Below are 23,425 nucleotides of genomic sequence, written 5' to 3'. Positions count from 1 at the left end.
CTTTTATAGCAGCAAATAAAATAAACAACCTAACTAGTATTCAAGGTATTAGTTATTTTAACATTATTGTACACATACATGTATATGCAATTTATACATACAGCACAATTTTTTTGTTGCATAAATTTTTTTTCACAAGAATTAGATTAATTTAAAAAATAATATTTCCTTTTTAAACATGATAATTTTAAATAATTACTTCACATTATGCAATATTTATAATAATTATCAGTTCATTTAACCACCGTTTGACAGCACCTTTCAGTTTATTTTAACTTAGAAATTATTGCAGATTTTTGGATAGAATTCCCTTTGAGCTTAGTCAAAGATGTTTAATTTGAGAAAAGTCCCATCTGATTTTTCCCAGAAAACAAATTATATATTATCATTTTTATTCTTTGTTCAGATTTTATGTAACTGTATCAGGTTGTTTTTATAACTCTAAACAACACTGTAGAAAGATTGGACATGAACAAGCAAGAAAATAATTAATTATAATGAAATAGTCATTGTATCAGTGCCAATTTTATACAGTCAACATATAAATAAATAATGACACTGAGATTCAGAAAAACTGAAAAAAATTCCTCTTAAACCAGTTTATAGCTATTTGGATGCAAAAAAAAACATTATTTTTAAAATAAAATAATTTAATCAGTAATATTTTAATTACATATAAACATTTAATGACGCTAAATTACAATACAAAGTAAACAGTAATTTATAATTCTTGAATTATCTACTATTAATATTAATTTTTTTTTTTTTGGTAAATTTGGTAGTAATTTAAAAAAATATATATTTCAATTTCATAAAGACAAATTATATATAAAATTTTATAAGTGATAGCTGTTCATTAATTTCTCTTATGCATGTTGACACATTTATAACACACTGTGAATCAGGTGTTTTTTTTACTTTTTTTGTACAGTCACTTGCTGCACTTTCCTATAAATACTTAGTGTGAGTTTTTGAATGATCAAGACAATTGACATTGTCAGTGAAATTCAGGTAGTGAAAAGTCTCTAAGATTTGGAGATGATTTTTTGGGATGTTTCTAGACTTATTCTTGGTAAAATCATTCACCATGATTTACACTGTAATTGGATTTGTGTGCATCAGGTAACAGCATATGTTAATAGAAGATTATTAATAAATGTAGATTGGACATTTTTAAGCATTAGACGAAAAGTAATGAATGAATTTCTCAATCCAAATTGATAATGAAAAATGGGTGTTCTATAACAGTCCACAGATGAAATGCCAGTCCCTCAAGTGTATCTCATAAGTTACTGAAAAAAAAGGATGAGATGTCTTAGTAAAAAATCTGTTTATGTGGCCAAGATGACAGCCATAATCTTTTGGGATTGTTTTAGTGTTCTAAAAATTAACTTGATCTATGATTACTGTGAACATTCCAGAAGGTGGACAGCACCATCTGAAAGAGAGAAGTGGTTGTCAAAGTGCATAGCAACACTGCAGGCATGACAGATTATTTACAGGAATAATCACGTGGGACTTATCTGCAATTATAGTCTTGACTAAACTCAATATTTTCCAACCAAAAATTCACAATAATTTTTAAGCTTAGGATCTTCATGAAGAGTGCCTCGATGTTGGTGGTAATTATGCAGAGAAGTTGACTAACGTGTAAAATTTTAGTAAAAAAAATGTTTAATTGTAATATTTCTATGTTAAAATTGAAAAACCAAGTGGTCTTTATTTCCAAGAAAGTCCATTTATATCAGTTCTATTTTAAATATATATAAAAAAACTTATAAAAGTTTCTCCCCAAAAAATGATTTTGTTTTCTACACATTAAACATTTTTTCTCTGAGGATGGATTCCAGTAGTGTTTAAATTTTTGAGAAATGATTTGAACACTAAGTGATTCTTGCACTAATATGACAAATTACTGAAAAACAATGCTTATGATAAAACATTACGTAAATAAATATCACTATTTTGTTATGTAAAATTACATGTGTTAGTCATAAACACACTGCAATGTTGATAAATATGCAGATGATTGGTCACAAAATATGAAAAAAACTTAATTTAAATAGAACTGCATACAATTTTTTTTTTTTAAAGTTGGTTTTTATTTTAAATTTTATTTCTCTTAAGAATATGGGTAGGCAAAAAAAAAACCATATGAAACAACAGATAAGTATTAAAAAACATGACTGCTGGAAAAAAAAACCATTGCTGACTAATGTTGCTCTTTTTGTTCTGAATTGGTTTCATTGTGATTTTGTATTATACTAACAAATATCCTACTTGAAAATTGGGCAATTGTTTGCAGAAATATTATTATGAGCAACCCCTTGCACCTCCCAAAACGGCACTCAGGAACAAATTGTTTGCTACTAATTGGTGATGATGATGATGATTGGTCTAGCTTCGCACGAAGTGCTTGCATCACATCACCACTTCAGCCTCATACACAATCCCCATGGGAAGCCCATTATTAAACAGGAATATTTTTAATTTATTTTATTTAATAAATATTTTATTTGATTTTTTTTGTGTTATTATTCAATCAACTGATTCAAATCATTCAGTTCAAACCCGGCTCACAGTTCATTAAAGTTTATGCTTCAACTGGAAAATCTCCAGTACTATATGTATATTTACACAGCCTATGACACTCCTGGAAATATAAGGATTCCTATACAGGATCATTCATCTAAATCGGTACGGCTGTTGAACTGCTATGGTTGAATAAACAAACAAATAAACATACATATATACACCCTAAATACATAAAACTCCTTTTTGAGCAGTCATAAAAAGGCAGTTCACAAAAAAGTGCAAAAGGTGAAAAAGCAGTATCTAGATGAAAATAAGAAAAAGTAAGCAGAAAAATAAAATAAATTAACTATTATTAAATGAGCTAAAGTTATCTGGAAATGGAAGAATTCACTAATTCTTTCTCAAGTTTCCCAAATAATTTTTTTGAATCTTCCATTGAAAATAAATTGAATTCCAAAAAGATTAACTACGCTATACTAAGCTACAATAAATTAATCCTGATAATTTATGATAACCAAAAAACAATAAAAATTGTTTTAAATAATCTGCATCTGCCATGTGAGTTCTTTTACTACAATTAATGTCATCCGGAAAAAAATTAAAACCCGACTGTAAAATTAAAATTCTCTACAAAATAATAACAAAAAATCATCAATATCAATCAACTTGATTATGAGTAAGACTTGAAAATATATAAATAAATCTACCTTCATCCTCGGAAAAAATGAGCAAATGAATATATTTTCATTAGCCCAATTAAAATAACAGTATAAAAAAGTAATTATTATGCATTTTACAAAGATGAGAACCATACAATTTATCTTTTTATCAGAGAATTAAAAAAATAATAAATTTTCTAATGAAAAGACTAATTATTATTTCCACACATAGATACAAACAGAGTAAGTAAAATTATTGCATAATTCTGGCAAATACTGATTCATAATAAGACTTAATCCACCCACCAATCCTAAGTATGTCTGGAAAGAAATGTAAACTGAATACAAACTCATACATTAATATAAACAATCTTATATTAAACAAAATGTGGTTATTTTGGTTTAAAAGAAACATTCTGTTAATAGCTGATGATCAGTCGCAATAAGTAGAAAAATAAAGAAAAAATAACAAAAATAAGATTTTGATACAATACAGCTGTAAACTATTTACTGTATAACACTTTTTCCTGTATGCTCTTCTCACAATATCTCTAAACTGTGACACATATTTAATTTATAACTTGGAAAAATTCATAAAATAAATAAACAGAAACTGATTTATAAGCTGAAAAAATACTTCACAATATAAAATTTAATAAAAACATTAAAAAAATAATTAATAGCACTTATATTTCTAATGTATTTCTTCTATTGTTTTTTGTTTCAAAAAATAAATAAAAAGTTAATTGACCCAATAAAAAATACTTTAAAATTATTATTTTAAACAAAAATCTATAAAATGACAAAAAATCAGTTATTATCCTTCCAATTTTTTTCAGTACTTGAATCAGCTAAATAAAACCTACATTAATTATTTATTAATGTAAGGGAAAACATGGTAAGTGGCCTGAAAAATAACTGAAACATTTAGAAAAATATTATATTACTTTTGGGAATTATGTAGATAGTTTTCCTAAATCACAAGTTAAGTTTTTAAGAGTTTACAAAATTGATTCATCTAAATATTTAGACAAACAAAAACTTATGTTCGGACAAACAAGTACAATAAATAATTAAAACATATTTGTACACCTTTTTTCAAAAACTTAAGATTTATTTGCTGCAAATTTATCGATCATTTGCTCATATAATCATCATCATCATCATCATCATCATACATGCTTCATTCATCACTTCCAATTTAATTTTTTTTATTGAAATACTGAGCATGAAGCAACATAGTTGGTAAAAAATTACTGACATCATTTTATTTTCTAATTTCTGAATTTTTCTAGACCCTCATTATATGCAGGATAAAAAAATAAAACTGAAAGAAGTAATATCATTATATGATGCTTAAACATGTTTACTGATTAAATAGCATTACAAAACATGTTAAAATAAAAATTAATAAAATTCAAATAATTATGAATAATTCATTTTCAGATAACATAAGAGATAATACTTCCAGTGGACCTCACACAACTAATTATCACACCTTCATCATTTCAGTAGCACTATAGTTAAGAAAGCCAGTTTTAAAAAGGTTAGGAAAACTGTTAATATGTAATCAAATAATATTTTCCATTTATATTGTGTTTGTTCATTTGTATGCTTTTTTTTTTAATATAGTTAATAAATATCATATTGTTCAAGATCTTAATTTTTGGATTTTAAATATGCAGGTTAAGGTTACTGTCTTTGAATGTGTATCCAATTTAACTATGTCACATTTAATAGGTTCTCACCTAATCTTAAGATTCATTTTTCCTGACTTTTACTGATCAATTTTGTAAAGATTTCCTGACTCTCATAATGTTACGCTATTGCCATTTACTGTGCAAAATATATATTTATTTGCAGCCTCCAACATCCCCACAGCTGCCAAACTCAGGTAATTTTTTATTATTTATTATTACATTCATTTTTAAAGTTAATTTTTTAATTATTTTCTTACAATATACATTTAAAATTAGGCTATTTTTTATGATAAAATTGTTTCAGTAAATTACATTGCCGAGTACAAAAATAAACAATATTTAATAAGTTTCTTGCATAAAAATTAACATCAAAGTAACTAAAAATAACACAGATAAGAAATAACAACTAAAGTGATTTTTAAAAATAACTGGCTCGCGTGTAAGATTGCTTAAAAATTTTTCATGAAAGCCAATCCTACATTATTTTGCAAAGTAAACAAAAAACTATTTAATAACTTGGTTTACATAAAAATGGTAAGAAATATAGATTTTAATTTAACAAAGAATTTATGTATGATCAAAACTTAAAGGAAAACTAAAATCACTGTGACTAAAAGAAAATAAACATTATTACTTTTGTCATTATTATTCTTTATGTATACCAAAAAATTAAAAAAAAGGCAATAATATGAGATCTCATTACAAAGGTGTTATTATGTAAGTATAAAACACAGGGCAACTTTTTATCAATAAAAGTTCCAAATGGTTTGCCCCTTTTCTAAAAGTTTAAATTTGGCAGTTATCTGTTCTGTCAAGATTGTAGCTCTCAACGTTTTCCTTTCTTCTTCCAGTTTTTTTAATTTCTGCTTGCATTTTCCTTTTCAGGGCTATTTTGTTCTTCTTGAGAGAAGTTTTTTCTACAAGACATTCTTATACTGTCTTCTAGAGCGTCTCACTGCAGTGAGCAATTTTTTTGTAATGAAAACATTCTCCTTGCCCCCTAGTATCTACAATTGCCCAAAAACATTTCATTGGTAGGTAACTGATCCTTTGTGCAAATTCTCCACAAGAACAGATTTTTTAATGGAAAAGCCACCTTTGAAGATGCAATTCTCAAAAATTGTTTGCCATTTTTCCTGATTTTTTCTAAAAATTTCTGACTTTTCTGACATTTCCACCAGTGGGAATCATGTTTAATCACATTAAACTGACTATCACATTTAATACTAACAAGAAATACATCTTAATCTGATGAAAAGTTGTTTATTTTTACATTTAATTATATTAATAAGAATACTTATAAATTGAAATTCAAGTTATAAATACATTTTTTTATGAAAATTAATAATATGGATATTGAAAATTAAGATACAGTAATTTATTTTTTAAGAATCACTCTTGAATCATTAAACTGACAGGAACACATCAATATGCATGCAAAATACTTCAGTTCATGTTTTTTGAAGAAGAATTTAATAATTAATATATTTAATAAATATTAATATATATATATATATATATATATTATATATGAGTATGATTACTACACAAGAAATAAAAAAAATAATTTTTCTTGACTGAAATAAACATTTGAAAATGTGATTCTAAGCCCTACCTAAGAACTCTTCATATTACTTCCATCACATCAAACTTACATGTGACAGAAATTTATTTAAAATAAAATTCTAAAAGTTCTTAATAAATAAAAATTGGAAAAGTGCATGAAGGCATCCAGAATACAGATAATAGAATTCACATTTCAAATGACAAACAATTAAAAATCAAACTAAAAATCTCTTAGAGTGCCAAAATGAAACATTACAACACAATAATAAAACCAGAAGCCTTGCAGTAGAAATGTTAGCAGTGAATAACAAAGAAATAATGGATGATCTAGGAAAAAATGAAAAGAAAAATTATCAGGAAAATTTCAGATCTGAAATTCCAAAAAGATAAACAAACTAATTTTCAATAAAGACCTATACAATAAAATAGAACTTTCAGACACAACAAAAAAAAGAATTAGCTTCTCTACAGTCATTCTCCAAAATAAATAATGATTCATAAAACTAATCTTTATATTCCTCAAGTCTAGAAAAACAAAGAACAAATTTTTCAAGATCTAGCAGGACTAAGCATAACAGAAGAAATAATTAAAGACAGAAACTAACTAAGGAAAACATTAAAAGATGAAAACCAAAAATTCCGGGAGAAATTGAAGTCAACATACCAAAACAGAAGAACAAAAGAAAGCCATGTCGGAAAAAATGAAAGTTTTCTGGAAAAAGGGAAAGAAGCCAAAATGTATAATAAGTAATTGATTTAACATGCCCTTAAGGTAGGAATTATATTGCTTGAAGGACTTCTAATGTTCTTTAATCATGCATACATTTTAATAATTTTTATCTAATTTATACATTTTTAGGTTGCAAATACTGGCTGATGCTAGATTAACCAAATCTCTAAGATTAAATTGTACTTTTTCAAAATTATTTATTATATGTTTTATAACTTTTTATAATCCTTAAATTGTTATTTATTATTATCATTGTATGGAATGAAATGGGGGATACCCAAAAAAAAGATGAGAATAATTTTCTGTAGGGAAGTGGGTAGGCAGTGCTGCCCTCTCCCACTATGTATATTTGGCCAGTTGGCCAGTTAGCAATCATGAGAAACCATCGCAGCAGACAGAGTGATTGTTTTCTTAAGACCCTCCCAATCCTCGCGATGATTTTGCAATGGCAAACTTTAAGGAGCACTGTGCCAACATCAAATTCTGTTTCCTGTTAAAGAAAACAGCGGCAGAAACAATATCAATGCTTTAGGAAGCTTATGAGAAGGAAGGTCTAAGCCAGAGAAAAATTTATGAGTGGTTTGCCCGGTTCAGAAGTGGCCAAATTTCACTTGAAGATGAACTCAATTCGGGATGCACCTCAACATCCAGAACAGACAAAAATGTTCAAAAAGTGCAGGATGCGATCATGTTTGATTGTTGCAGAACAATTTATGAATTCAAGGAAATAACTGGAATTTCCTGGAGTTCACATCAAAGAATCCTAATTTTAGATCTGAACATGAGATGCATCGTAGCAAACTGTAGGCACTAACAGCATTCATTCAGAATATAAAAAATATTTTGAACAGTGGAAAAACCACTGAAACAAGTGCATATCACCTAACAGACAGTTGAAGGGGATTGATGTTTCAAGATGTTACCTTAAATAAAAAAAAGGTAATTAATAATTCTAGTTTTTTTTCCATACCCCCTCATATGCAAGGGTTAATTCTTGCCATGTGTAGCACCTATGTGTATTCCTTGTATCTATACATGAATGATATCTGCTTAGTCTGTACAATATAGATAGAACTGAATGGTACATTTTTTAAATGGGATTTTCCAAGTGAAGGATTTTTACACCCATCTCTGTTAAGTTTCATTTCTATAGAGCCCTTAACAAGCTTTTTATATTTTTATCTTTTGCATTTGTATGCTGCTGATCTTTGAATAACCATTAATAATTCAAGTATAGGATATATAATTATCCAATAAATATTTCAAGTATTATAAGCATGGGAGAACTAAAAAGGAATGCTCGATTAATAAGATTCAAAAAAATCAAAAACTGAATTCACCATAAGACATACTGAAATTTCTCACATACCAATTGCACACATTAAGAGATTTTCTGATATTAAAAGATTCACTATAACACTAAGTAGTTATGCTAAAAACAATTAAATTTGTTCAATTTACGTATTACGAGGCACATTCATCGAGTAAGGGCCATTGGCTTATATTTAAATATTAGCAGGTCTGAACACAGTTTCATGCATGCAGGGCCATCTATCTACGAAGCCACTGCAATTGTTTTGATTCAGTAGTCATTTTCCTGCTGGTGAATGCAGATCGCAATGTCTGCAAAAATTGTTTCTCCTGCCAGTTGTGAAGTGCACACTGTGATTCAATTTTTGTGTGCAAAAGGATCTTCAGCTGCTGAAATTTTTCAGGAGTTGTGCCTAGTGTATGGACCTACACAAAGAGTATAGGAAAGGTTAGACAATGGTGTTGAGACTTTAAAAATGGCCGCAAAAATGTGCATGACAAAGAGTGCAATGGCAGGCCCAGTAATCAGACCTATGAAATCATTGAACAAGTGAACTGAAAACTGTAATGTGATCGGTAATTGATGATTAATGTTCTGGCTGATGAATCTCTCCATGTTGGACACAATTCCATCTATGTGATTGTCACAGAAGCTCGGATATCACAAAGTGAGTACAGAAAATGCTCACTGACCAACACAAAGAGCAAAGAATGTGCAGTCGACGAGTGTTTTGGACTGCTATCGACATGATGGAGGTGATTTGTTTTCCCACATTGTTATGGGTGATGAGACAGATATCCTACACCAACACAGAATCAAAACAACAGTCAATGCAGTGGTGCCATTCAAGTTCCCCAAAACTGAAAAAGTTTAAGCAATCTGTACTTTAGTTGAAAAATGTTGGCTACCTTTATCTGGGATGAAATGGGTGTCATTTTGGTTGATTTCATGGAACGTAGATCAACAATTACAGCTGACATGTATTGCAAAATGCTCACCAAACTGAAATGTGCAATCCAAAATTGACGATGCAGGAAACTGTTGTCCAGTGTAAGCCTGCTTCACGACAATGTGCGTCCTCACATGGCTACCTTAACCAAGAAGATTCAAGATTTTCATTGGGATCTTTTTGATCACCCTTCATATAGTTCCAACCTTGCACCTAGCGATTACTTCCTCTTCTTGTATTTGAAAAAGTGGCTTGGTGGACAACAGTTTGAAAACTATGAGGAACTCAAGACTGCTGTTGTCAACTAATTCAATTCCCAGGTGGTGAACTTCTATGCAGAGGGGATAAAGGAGCTGGTGCAGCATTATGAAAAGTGAAGTAGATATGTAGTAAACTAAAACTGAAAGTAAAAACCTTTTTACACAAGTTAATTTTTTTTGTAATGGCCAAATGGCTATTACTTTATGAATATGCTTCGTATATCAAAAGATAACATGTAAATAAAAAAAGGAGTAGTTAAATAAAAAAAAGGATTTTCCCATAAGTCAAATAATTCAAAAACATAATATATTAATCTGAACTGATGTATATGTAGTTGCATGCAAAGTATCAAATGAAGTATGTGTTTTATTTATGGAAAGTGCGTACTATGTGGAATACCTTGAACTGTTTTTCAGGGTCAACATATTACATCCATGAAATAAAACAAGTTCATCTTCTTACAACTGCTCACATTCAATTGTTTTTAACAGCTACTAACATTAATAAATTACAAAAAATAACTATTTTTTTTTAAACCTCCAAACTCCTTTTTATGAAACCACATACATGATAAAAAAAATAAATATAATCATTTAATTATCTGTGAACTGAATCAGAATCTCCCTATTCCAGAAGTAATTCTAATTAATATTATTTCTTAAATTAAAAGAAAACTACAAAATTATTTAATCTTTTTTTTAAGAAAAAATTGATAATAAAATTCCATACTAAAAACTTTTTCGCTAGTTTTCTTTAATTATCAAAATTTAATTGGACTTTCAAAGTATGAAATATATATAAGCACCTTACCAGTTGGACTGATAAAGCTATGAACATCTAATCCTACACAGACTTCAGACTACAAGAGACGGGTATTCGATTAAGAATAAAGAATAACTGAATACAGCTCCTTTCCTCATCTGAAAAATACACTGTTAACCAATGATTGTAAAATTAACTAGACCAAGAACCAATACTACAGAATTTATATATTCCAGAAAATTAAAAAAAAATCAATTATTACTCAACCCAGGTTCAAAATTAAAAAACACTTCCAGCACAAGATCTCAAGAAAAATACAATTATAATTTTTAAAAAAACTCAGGCAATTACATGACTGAATACTTTGTAGATTTGCTTAGAGATTAAAATGTAATCCTCTTCCAGATGATAAATTTGAAAATTATTATTAACCTTTGAACTTAATTTAAGTAATCTCTTTGTTACCACATAAACATAGATTCTAGATTCATATATTACAAAATTAGTTGGAAAATGTTTTGAAATCATCTCTCATACCTAGACCTGAGAGACCCTGGGGCCCGCTGTTTTTCAAAGATTTTTGTTTACTATGGATTTCTATTTTAAATGCTAAAAAATAGAAGACCCTAAACATTTAAACTAATGTTTTCATTTGGTAAGAAAGGGAAAAACAAGTTTCACATACACTGATTAATTATACATACAATGATAGAGCAACTCAACAGTTTTAGCTGTGTGCAAGCTCATAACCTGTTTCCTGTACTTTGTGCTTGCAAACACTAGTAGCAAAGATGGCACCCCCACCAAAAGAAAGTGTACTGTGTTTTGCAGTTTGCAAATTGTGAATCTGTAACTACTGTTCAATGTGTGTTCAGTTTGAAGTTCGGTTGTGGTCTCCCGAACGCCGAACAGCAGGTCTGAATGTATCGGAGGTTCCGGAGCACAACTGAACTTGGGAGAGCAAGTGGCAATTCGTAGATAGTATAAACAATTTGAAACCACTGGCGGTATTTGTAAAGCAAAGAATACAGGATGATTGAGGATGTCCAAAGACAATGTTGAATGTGTAAGAGTCTTTTGTACATAGTCCTAGGAAATCCATTAGGAAGGTTAGCTGGAAATTAGCAATTCAGTCTGTGTGGAGGGTTTTAAGAAAACACAACTGTGTCCATATCATTTACAGCTGTTACAGTCTCTAAAACCTACAGATTAAGTCTGTAGCTAGCTTCACAAATGAAATGATGCAACATGATGATGAATACTTTTCATATCATGTCATATTCAATGATGAATCAACATTTCATGTTAATGGAAAAGTAAACAATGATAATGTGTGCTTCTGGGGATCATAAAATCCTCACGAAATATCAGTGTGAAAACAACACTCCCCAAAACTGAATGTCTTTGTGCCATATCCCGAGGGCAAGTTTACGAGCCGTTCTTTTTCGCGAAAGCAAGTGTATCTTGATATGCTACAACTATGACTCTTTCCTGAAACTGCAATACAAACCACAGAACTTTATTTGGCAACAAGATGGTGCATCTCCTCACTGGCATCTATGTGATTGGTTGAATGAAATTCTCCCTGATCGCTAGATTTGTCACTGGGTACTGGATGACTGGGCTCATTTGCCATGGCCTCTGTGTTCATCCGATCTGATCCTGTGCGATTTTTTTTTCTTTGGAAGTTTATAAAGGACCAAGTGAATGTGCCACCATTACCAGCTGACCAACCTGACTTGAGACACAGGATTGAAGTAGCTGTTCTATCAAACACTCCCGACTTGCTTATTAAAGTACGGGATGGACTTTACTACTGGTTGGATGTGTGACAAATGGTGCTTACATTGAACATTTATAGGAAAACTGTTTAAGTTGTTCTTTCATTTCATGTATAATTTATTTATTTAGTTAAGTAAAACTTAATAAATATTACATAACTTTAAAACTCCAATATTAATTTTGAAATACAGGGTACAGTAGCTTTTTTAGTGAGTGTATTTGAGAACTACAGTGCTATACTCTGCACTTTGCAAGTAAAATTTACAAATGTCTGCTCATCAGCTATGTATTTCTCCACAGTGGCTTAAATATCAATGGATATGCTCGGATACTTTCTGTTATCTTTAACTGGAGTTGTCAAAATCATATGAGGTACATATATACTTTCAAACATGTGAGTACAGTTTTCCCCCTTTTCTCTTACAACTTAAATTTCCTAATATATACTAAATTTTTTCTCTCATTCGTACTATTTTGCGGGGCACAGTACGCTTTCAATTCAATTTATCTCATGGTAGCGAATTCTGCACAGTATTATTGTTGACTTTTGGCTTAAACAGTATATTATTATGAAGGATCTAAACAAATGATTACTCTTTCACGTCATTCATAGCTTCTATATTAGAATAGATACATTCTTTCAAAACAAATTGCATTATTACTTTTTTCTACACTTGTACATTGTATCCTTGTTAATGAGTTTGAATCTTACTAACTGATTTCTGAGTAGTTATTTAATTTCATTACTGAAATTTTTTATGGTAATGCTGAAATGAAACGACTAGCACTAGATAGGGAATCTTGGAGAGCTGCATCAAACCAGTCAAATGACTGAAGGAAGACAAAAAAAAAAAATCATTTATAAGTAATTAAACTGACTATGCTACTTTACTGAGTTTTTTCTACGATAACATATATAATATCAAAGGAATTTTTTTAATTTGAACTTCTGAGACTTAAAACCTTTAAAGATAAAACTATAAGGAAATTGAATAACAAGGAAAATTCTTTGCATCATTAGTTTGTATAAATAAATACTAAAATGCTGACTACCATATGTATTTCATTAAAAGTATTTATACATAAATAAACTAGATCAATAAACATTTTAGTATCTTTTCTATAACTTATAATCCTCAACTAATTAAAACCGATATTTTTTTATTTAAAAAAAAATAAAACCCACATAAATAACAAACTAGTATAAAGAATTAAAAGAAAAATCTTATAACCTACTAGTAAATCACACAGTATCTCTCTCTCAAATGAAATTAAAATGATAGATTGAGCAATTAACTTCCAAAATCACTTCCAGACATTAGAAACTATTAGTAGAAATACATTACTGTTACATTATATAAATTATATTTTTCATTTTCTTGTATATAAGAATGTGATATCAATCAGTTCATACTTTTTAAATGTCCTAATTACATTACATTACAAACAGATGTGATATATACATGCACATCAATCCTTCAGTAACTATAAGCTCTACTGTCAGCTATCAGCTAACAAAAAAAAACCAACATACAAACAAACTCAGAGAGAGAGAGAGAAGTTGATGAACTGAAGAGCGGCAGAAAATAAATTCTAGAAGAATAAAATGGAATGATATGAAAAGTAATAAAATATTATAAATAAAATTAGATATTTAAAAATAGAACAACTAATAAAAGTTAAAAGAAAATGATTGAATAATACTGCATACAAAGCAATGATATCTTATTTATTGAACATAGAAAAGATTTTTTTTTCATTTGACACACTGAAAATATTAATAACAAATAAAATGCAAACAGATGATAAACTGTTCACTGAGATCAAGCAAAATAAACAGAAGACTTAATAAGATCAAAGGATATAACCCAAATTATAATAAAAAATCACAGTTACTGTTTTAATGACAAATAAATCAGGTCAACAGATTATTAATCTTCAAACAATAAATATTAATGAATAATAGGATAATGTACAGAGATTTCCTTAATGGGAGGGTATTCAGAGGTGTATATTTCTTTTAATTACTATTCAGATATTAATCTGGATCAATTATATGAGGTCTGTAAATAAAGTAATGAGAATGGTTTTTTTTTTAGCAGCCAAAGTGGCAATACTGTAAAGTTACTACTAAACATACGGTTATATGAAGAGCTGATCTATATTATTATTTTTAGTCTATTGTTGCCACGTGAGACGTAAACAAACTTTTCATGAAACAAGTTTTTGTTGTGTGTTACAAAAATGAGTGATACTAATTATGAGCAACATTGTGCAATCCAGTTTTGTGTTAAACTTGATGAGAATGCTACTGAAACTTTTTCAAAATTGAAAAGGGCATATGAGGATGACACTCTTATCACAAGCCCAAGTTTTTAGGCAGTTTAAAGCATTTTTAGATGGCCAGGAATCAGTTGTGGTCGATCCATGCTCTGGAAGTCCATTAACGTCAAAAAGAGACTTGATATGGTACAACCGGCGATTAACTGTCAGAATTATTGCAGAACAATTGGATTTGAACCATACCTCAGTCCATCAAATTTTGACAAACAAATTGGACATGAGAAAAGTTTATGCAAAATTGGTCCCAAAAAACCTCACTGTTGAACAAAAAAACAAGAGTGTAGAAGTGTGCTGTGATATTCTAGGGCAAATTGAAACTTTTTCAATTTTCCTAAAAAAACGATTTTCTAAAAAATGTTATTACTGGTGATGAATCTTGGATAATTGAGTACAATCCAGAAAAAAAAACGCCAGAGCAAGGAGTGGCACACCTCAAACTCACCATGTCCCAAAAAAGCAAAAATGAGTAAATCAAAACCATGCTAATTTGTTTCTTCAATAGTAACGGCATTGTTCATAAGTACTTTTTGTCTACAAAACAGACTGTAAATCAATATGTTTACCGAGAAATTCTTGAATGACTGCAGAAAAGAGTTGCCCATGTGAGACCAGTAATCAAAGACAACTAGATGCTTTATCACGACAATGCACCTTGTCATACTGCACTCTCAATTAATGAGTTTTTGGTAAAGAAAAACATACCTATAGTTCCTCAGCCACCTTATTCACCTGACTTGAGTCCCTGTGAGTTTTTCATGTTCCTGACTTTTAAAAAAACATATCAAAAGACACAATTTTGGAACAGTAGAAAACATTAAAAATATTTAATCAACCATCTGAAGGATATTCCGGTTTCTGAGTTCCAACTCCTATAAAGAGTGAGAAGTGTTGCATGGTTTCCAAAGGAAATTATTTCAAAGGTGAGTCCATATATAATTGGACTGTAAATAAAAGGTTTTTCTGAACTAGTCTCATTACTATTTATAGACCTTGTATATCATAATTTATCTTATTAAGGCTAAAATAATTTACTTTATGAAAACAAAATTTATTACATGTAATTCAAATTATAGCTAAAAAGTATGGGCCATAAATAAGATGTACAATCAAGGAATAAAATGGTGATATATTGACAATACATATGCTGAACTGATTCACTTCAATCACATGTAGAATAACAAAAAAAATAAATAAATAACTGAACTTGAAAACCACATCCTAATCTGATACTTATCTCTGGCATGGTGCTATCTGCCTCGAGGCATTAAGTATTGGGATACTTTATACTACCTGCATGAGCTATTGTTCTTATTTTATATTTAATAATTACTTGAATGGGGTGAAATAAATAATGTATTTCTTGCTATTTAAATGAATATTCAAGAAAACTGTTAAAAAAAAATAGACTTTAATTTAGTATTTATTATGAATTTTAATAATTGATAGTTACAAAATTTGGATGGCTCATATTTATATGTGTTTTATTTTCCATAAGTCAGCCTACAGTCAATAACTTACAAATGAGATAATTTTTTCTTTATTGGTACTGCCTCATTCAATTATTTCTGGCAGAATAATTTCTTATTTTCCCAGTATCCTATTAATATACATATCAGCATTACTTATGATCTAAAGCCTTTTAATACAATGCCATTATGATCTCTTTTTTTCTGCCAAGATCTTTTAAAACATATTAAAAGACACATGAGCATTTAGCAATCTTTATAAGTGAATATATCAAATTGATTATTTGCTTGCAATTGTATTTATAACCGATCCTTTCCCACCTATACTTAGCTGAATATCAATAAGGGGCAACAAAGAAAATCGGTTTCTTAGAAACAAAAGAAAGTTCATAATATGAACTTCATCCAACTGATAGAAACAAAAAGTGTAATTTTAAAATATAAAAAAGAACTTAAGGCTAAATGGTCATTGAGTAAATAACTTCAGAAGAGTTTATGAGCAGTGAAGGTAGAGTTTCCAAGAAAAATTGTAGAATATTAAGATTGGAAAGGAAACATAATAGATGAAAACTATAAACTTAAGGAAAAAAAGAAGCATAATTAATGTAATGATTATATATATAAAAAAAAGAAATTTAATGATATATAAAAAAATGATTACATTAAAAAAATAACCATTAAAGTTCTTAATATCCTATCTGAAAAAACTAATAAAGTATAATAAACTAAATTAAAAAAAGGCAGACAATAAAAATAATTATAAAAAAAATTACAACTGCAGTAGAACGTGTGACTGACTATCTGTCTAAAATTCACTCACAATAAAAAGTGTTTGTTTCATTAATTTAAGTTTATACCTATAGCATGACGCAGTTATACCATGCAAAAATTAGAAACAAGTACTCGTGTATGGCTGTATTATAATTTGGAAGAACAAAATTGCACTCATGAACATTTAAGCTAAAGGGCTCATTAGAAAGCAATAGATGTATGTCACATATACTTAAGTGTATGATTGATAAATAGAGCTCTTAATCACAGGGTAAGCATAATTTTATTCTTGTTGAACTGTACATGTAACCGCTTAAACATTACCTCTTCCTTTCTCATAATTCTTACTATGATTCCAGGCAATAAATAAATTTACCATGATTCATTTGAAATAAAAACAGTGAATCTTTGCTACAATTAATTTTAACAAAGACAATAACAAATAAACTTTATAATTCATTAATGTTCATATTACTTAAGTTTACATATTCTTAATATCTGCATTGGCTGTAAGATTACACATACAAACTCCTGTGAAGAAGCTGCGCAATAGCTCACAGAAATAAATGATTTTACCTAATAAAACTAAGAGTCTCAAGCATTTTCTACCAAAAAAAAAAGTAAATATATTCTACTAGACAGCAGAATTTGGATATATGTTATTAATAAATTCCACATTTTTAAAACTAAAAACTATTTTAACAAATGGACAAATTATAAAGAAAATATGTTTTAATCTAGTTATAAAATTCAAAACAAACTGAAAGTGCAGGATTCTGTGAAAATCGATTATTGGAAATTAACATAGTAAGTTTAATTAACCTAATTACTGTGTTTTGGTGGTTTATATTTCATAATATATATTTTATATATATATATATATATATATATGCAATTTATATTTTGATAATTCAAATAATTCATTAACATATTGGTTACTGTACTATTTAAATTCAATATTAAATAACGAATAAAAAAAATATATTCATTAACATTAATACATAAATATTTAATATTAAATAATAAATTTTAACTACAAAGATAATGTAAAAAATGGTTACGAAGTCATAAATAAATTAAATTCTATTAAAGTAAATTCTAACACAAAAATGGTAAGTTATGATATCACTAACATGTATCCAAATATACCCATTGACGAAACAATAGAAGTAATAAAAAATAGTTTAAATGAAACCTCAGAATTCACCAATGCATTAATCATCATTATAAGAAATATTTGTCTTCAGAATTACTTTGAATAGAAAAACAATTACTATTCATAAACAGAAGGATTAACAATGGAATCATCTATGTGCCATTATGTCTGAAATATTAATATACAATTTTGTAAGTAAAATATTTCACGGTATATTAAATATACACCAAATACTGTACTATTTCAGATAAGGTACACAGATGATATTTTTAGTCATATATAACCCAAATACAAATAACGAATATTTGATAATTTTAAATAAACTAAATTATATAGATGAAATAAAACAAATAGCAATATTTAATGGTTTTGATGATAAAATTATACAAAAAAAATTATAAAACAGAATAAAAAATATAATAATTATAGAAAAATGGAACAGGTAAATAGCACACAATAGTTTTACCCAAAATACAATTAAACAAATAAAATAAGTGAAAAATATACAAATGTATATGATAAAAATTAATATTAAAAACACATAAATCAAATAACCACATTATAAAATATTTAAGAAATAACAATTACAATAATAGAGAGAACTTAAGAAGAATAACTAACAGACCATTAAAAAAATTTACAGAAAAATATACAGCTAACAAAAACAAAAAAAAGAGGTATCTAATGTAGCTGACTATTTGTTAGAATATAAGCTTGTTATTACTGACTGTAAAAATAAATCAGAAATTTTGAAAGTTTGTAATACCACTAAAAAAATGAATATTCTTGAAAAATATTACATTTACAAATATAAACAAAAATATGGACTAATGAACCAACCACCAAGTTACTTTTGAGGATAATGATTTAATTAAAAACAAAATAAATTATAACAGCTGGCAACAATGATATTAAGAACGAAAGAAAAAAACATTTTAAATATTACATCATTCCAGCTACATGGCAATGAGTTGCGTGTTTGTCCATAATAAAATTCAAGATTATAAAATAGTAACATTTTAGCAATTTCTACATTCCCAACAATTGATTTTAGTGTAATTATAGAATTAAATACCAACTGGATTGCAGGATCCTGCAAAAATCTATTCTTAGTATTAATGTGGTAAGTTTAACTTATCTGTTTATTGTTTTAGTGGTTTAGTTTCCATTTAAAATGTATATACTTAGGAACTTAAGATATTGTAAAACTCAACTATCCAAACTAAATGGAGTTATACTGTACTGTAGTTGTCAGATTGAATAAATAGATAACATTGTTTGTAAATACATTACTGATAATTTTTGTAAAATTTATTAATGTTCATAATTTTGATTGGAAGTTTCTAAATCAACAATTGCACTCATAAAATTTTTATGTAAAAATTAAAATACAGTAATCTCGTAATTAATACTGACCAGTTTATATGAATTCCCTTAAATGTTATTATCTGATTGATCCAAGTTAACATCGCAAAATTTCAGTGTTATTTTATAGTCTAAGGATTTTTTTAAACATGTTGAAAAAAGCTAAGTTGGTTATAAGCATCCTAGTAGAACCTATACTACTGCTACTGCTACTATTATTTCTAAAGAGGTAGAGTGGTGGATAGAAAAAAAGACTTGGTTATTTCCATCTACCTATTACAATATATTCTACACTACAAATTAAAAAATTCTTTACCACATTAATCATCATAGATTAAGAAGAGAATAACATAACTGATGCAATTAAAAAAAAACATGTTTAGAAAAATTTGAAGAACACTGTGTGGATAAAAATATGGCCAGAATGTGTTTCTAAACATAAAGAAAGTTAAATATAAGGTGAAATTTTGCAAAGACACACAGCAATTACAAGGTGTAGATTCAGCAAGATAATTATTTTTTTTATAGAACTTTTATAATTTCATAATAGAAAACTGACTATATAAGACCTAGAGTATTAAAGAAAAATATGAAGCTTGAAAAAAAGGCATAGCAAAGAAGTGACTAATTTATTCACAAATTAAAATATAAAAGAATCTCCACATGGTTAACAATACAACTATTCTTATTGAAATCATACATTGAGATAACGAAAGAAACTAGCTCAGTTTCTAGATGATTGAAAACACTAACTACAGTGTACAGTTATTCTTCTTTTTTTTTGTCTTCAGTCATTTGACTGGTTTGATGCAGCTCTCCAAGATTCCCTATCAGTTATTCTACAAAAATTAAATATAAAAGGTAAGCAGCCAACAACGGACAGATTCTTTATGGTACCAACATCATGAACTGAGGCAACAATTCAAGATTCATTAAGTGAGAGTGACCTACAGATTAGAAAATAAACTTGTGCAGTAAGTAAGATGTCACAAGTTTTCATATTTTTTTTAATTTCTTAATGTGTTGTGATCTGTTCAACTACTGAACAGTAAGCAACCACCCACGGCTCAATGAGATGAGAATGATATGTATGAAAAGTAAAATGAGGTGTAGTCTTGTGCATGTTCAAGCTGATCATTCCTGAGACGAGTGGTTAATTGAACTAACTGAACCCCAAACACCAAAGTATGTGGTACCTACTGTCTACTATTCACATCCATGTAAAAAGCAACTAACCTTTACTAGATTTGAATCTCAGAAATTTAGTCTTCAAAAATCAGCTGTTTAATAACTGATTTACGATGACTAGTTAACCACTAGACCAGCCCAATGGACAACTTTCATGTTTAAAAAGAATAAAATAAAAAATGCTGCAATAATAATGTTAATACATTGTATTTAGTTAAATATACCTACATACATTAGCAGGAGTATCAGTTTTCAACTGAGTGGCAATTATATCTTTCCATTATTCAAAGATTCTATAAATTGTTTCAAAAAAAAAATTGAAGTTCAAATGGATAAAAAGTACAACTTTTATAATTTTTATTATGTGTAAGAGGAATTACTTAAAAATTTTTAGAAGGGTAGTGATATTACTGCAATTTATATCTAAAAAGATATGGAAGTGTTAATACAATTCTCCACAACTATTCTGTAGTGTTGAAAAATATTTGACATTTAGTTACAGTTCATGATAACTTTCCATGCAATTTTAGAAAAAAATTAACTGATGGAAATAGTAAAAAATGGGATAAATGGGCTTGTTTATATCAGAAAAATTTTTAAAATCACTAGGACATCAAGATACCATATTGGTAGGAATATGTATAAAAAAAGGCTTAATTTTATGTATGGAGATTTCAACCAATATTAATATTTTCAGATAATTTCATATTACATTAATTGTGAATCCATCAGATTCATGGTAAATGAATATGAATACATGGTCAATATGAATATTTTTTACTCATTTCAAAAAAAATATTAAAAATACATGGCCTGAACATCAGAATATTTATTTTATACTTTGAAGGCAAGAAATAATTTAAATTTTAATTAAATGAAGGTAAAGGCTGGTGACGGTCATGAACTCTTTAATATGAGTGAGGCTTTTACATATCTTTGAAGAGTAAATGTAGGAAACAAATGAAGATCTGATAGCAATCGTTTTTTTGTTAATGACAGAATGTAAGAGTAAAAGGATGGGAATCACAGCTCTAATTTCTAATATCATAAAGTTTTTACTATTCTCCCTCCAAGAAACATATTGGTACAGAAAATATTAAATAACCTAAGATTTCAATCTTGAATTAAAGGGCAAGGCAAAGAAATGTTTTTATAAATTTTTAACAAGATAAGACATTTTGGAAGAAATCATTCTTTAAATGTTTGTTGAGGGGAGTTAAAAAGGCATTAACTCTTTGGAAAGCAAGAAGGCTTAAACCTCTTCTATATGTTTCTTTTATTTTTTAATACAAGTATAATAACTTTCCTAATTTGAATATCATTATATTTCAATTTTTTTTACTGAGCAGGGTTAAGGGGTATAGGTCTTTCGTGGGGCGAAAGGTGTGCACCTCTTTTCCTACATTATAATTTTTAACTTTTCTGAGAACAGAACACATTTAAAAAAATAAAATTCTGAATATCCAGAATTAAATTTTCAGTGGGAGCAAGTCTGAGGGGGAAGTCTAAGGGGATTGTAGGAGCATCTTTACAACCCTCAATGATGACGTGTTTCTCTGATAAAATCAATATTCGAAGTTTGGTGGATATGCTGTTTTCTCACAATTACTTTATTATTATTTTTTTAATCTGTATATTATAAATTATACTATCATGAAGGGTTACTTGGAGTGTAATTTGCGAGTTAGATATTACTGTATAGTGAATGACACGAAGAATAAACTTTAAATCAACATAGGCATTTTCCATATTAGTTTAGCAGTTTTCTAGATGATCCCAGACAAACAAATTCGGTGTTCTTCACGGGATAGTAAATAAATATATAAGTATGTAAGAACGAAAGCTTACTACTTTCTGAAAGTCTCTTTATAATGGAATTAAGAAATTGTTGATTTCAAGAATACAATTTTACTTCACATCCTTTATATTTGGATTATTTTAAACATTAAAGCACCATACAAATTCATTCATAGCTAGAACTGTCAACATGTATTAAAAAAGGACAAAAATCTCACTTTTTATATAATAATCAATGGATATTTTTTTTCCTTTTTAGGACATGCAGTCTTTGATATTCATGCAGTTTTTGATCTGCTAAAAATAAATATTCCTGAGTGATTGATTCACTCGCTTTCTGCTTGCAAGTAAGGTCCTTAAGTGTATCTTCACAGTAACCTGTTGTTAGATCAAGACAGAATCACTTATTTACTTGGATGAAGCAGTTATCTTTTTGACACATGTAATTAACCAGATGCTAAGGGATAAAATAACTTGTATTTCCAGAAATAACTTGTGTTGCTCTGGTCAGTATTGAAGTTAATAAAACTGTTACTAGCGCAATGTTGAGAAATTTTGTGGATACAGGGGCCACAGCTCTAAACATTTTTTTTATAAAAAATTTTAATTAAAAATGGTTCATATTGGATAAAATTAAATGAGTAGTACCGCTGCTCTATTGTGAATTTTATTTTCAACATATTAATCAGTGGCAGTTTTCTCCATGGCAGGATCACAATTATCAAACAATTTAATAACAGTGTGGTTACAAAGTGGAAGAGGTTGAGAATATCCTGAAATATTAAATATACTGATTCAATCCTATTAAAATATACAAATATATATATATATATATATATATATATATATATATATATATATATATAGAACTACTTACTTGTTCTCTAGGTTGGACATGAGCAAAGTAATTAATATCTTCTCCATTAATATTAATTTTACCAGTACCTGGATACCACACAGTAACAGTTGCACGTGCTGATTTCCTAGGACATGCTGTGAACAAAACGAAAGTAATTTTTAATTCCACTGAATTAAATATAAAAATGTAATGAAAAAAATATATAAATGTAATGTAATACTTTA

The 23,425-nt window shown here is 28.3% G+C and overlaps 1 protein-coding gene across 1 annotated transcript in view; it reads right to left on the bottom strand.

Moving 5' to 3' along the window:
- mRpS9 (mitochondrial ribosomal protein S9) overlaps positions 1–23,425 on the bottom strand; it is a 99,967-nt gene that overhangs the window by 49,862 nt on the left and 26,680 nt on the right. Inside the window, exon 9 of the mRNA XM_075371371.1 lies at positions 23,220–23,335. Within this exon, the coding sequence (XP_075227486.1) occupies positions 23,220–23,335 (116 nt within the window). The remainder of the gene's footprint in view (positions 1–23,219; positions 23,336–23,425) is intronic.

The sequence above is a fragment of the Lycorma delicatula genome, chromosome 7 (assembly GCF_047948215.1).
Source record: "Lycorma delicatula isolate Av1 chromosome 7, ASM4794821v1, whole genome shotgun sequence".
NCBI lineage: Eukaryota > Metazoa > Arthropoda > Insecta > Hemiptera > Fulgoridae > Lycorma > Lycorma delicatula.
This window is presented reverse-complemented; position numbering and strand designations above follow the sequence as displayed.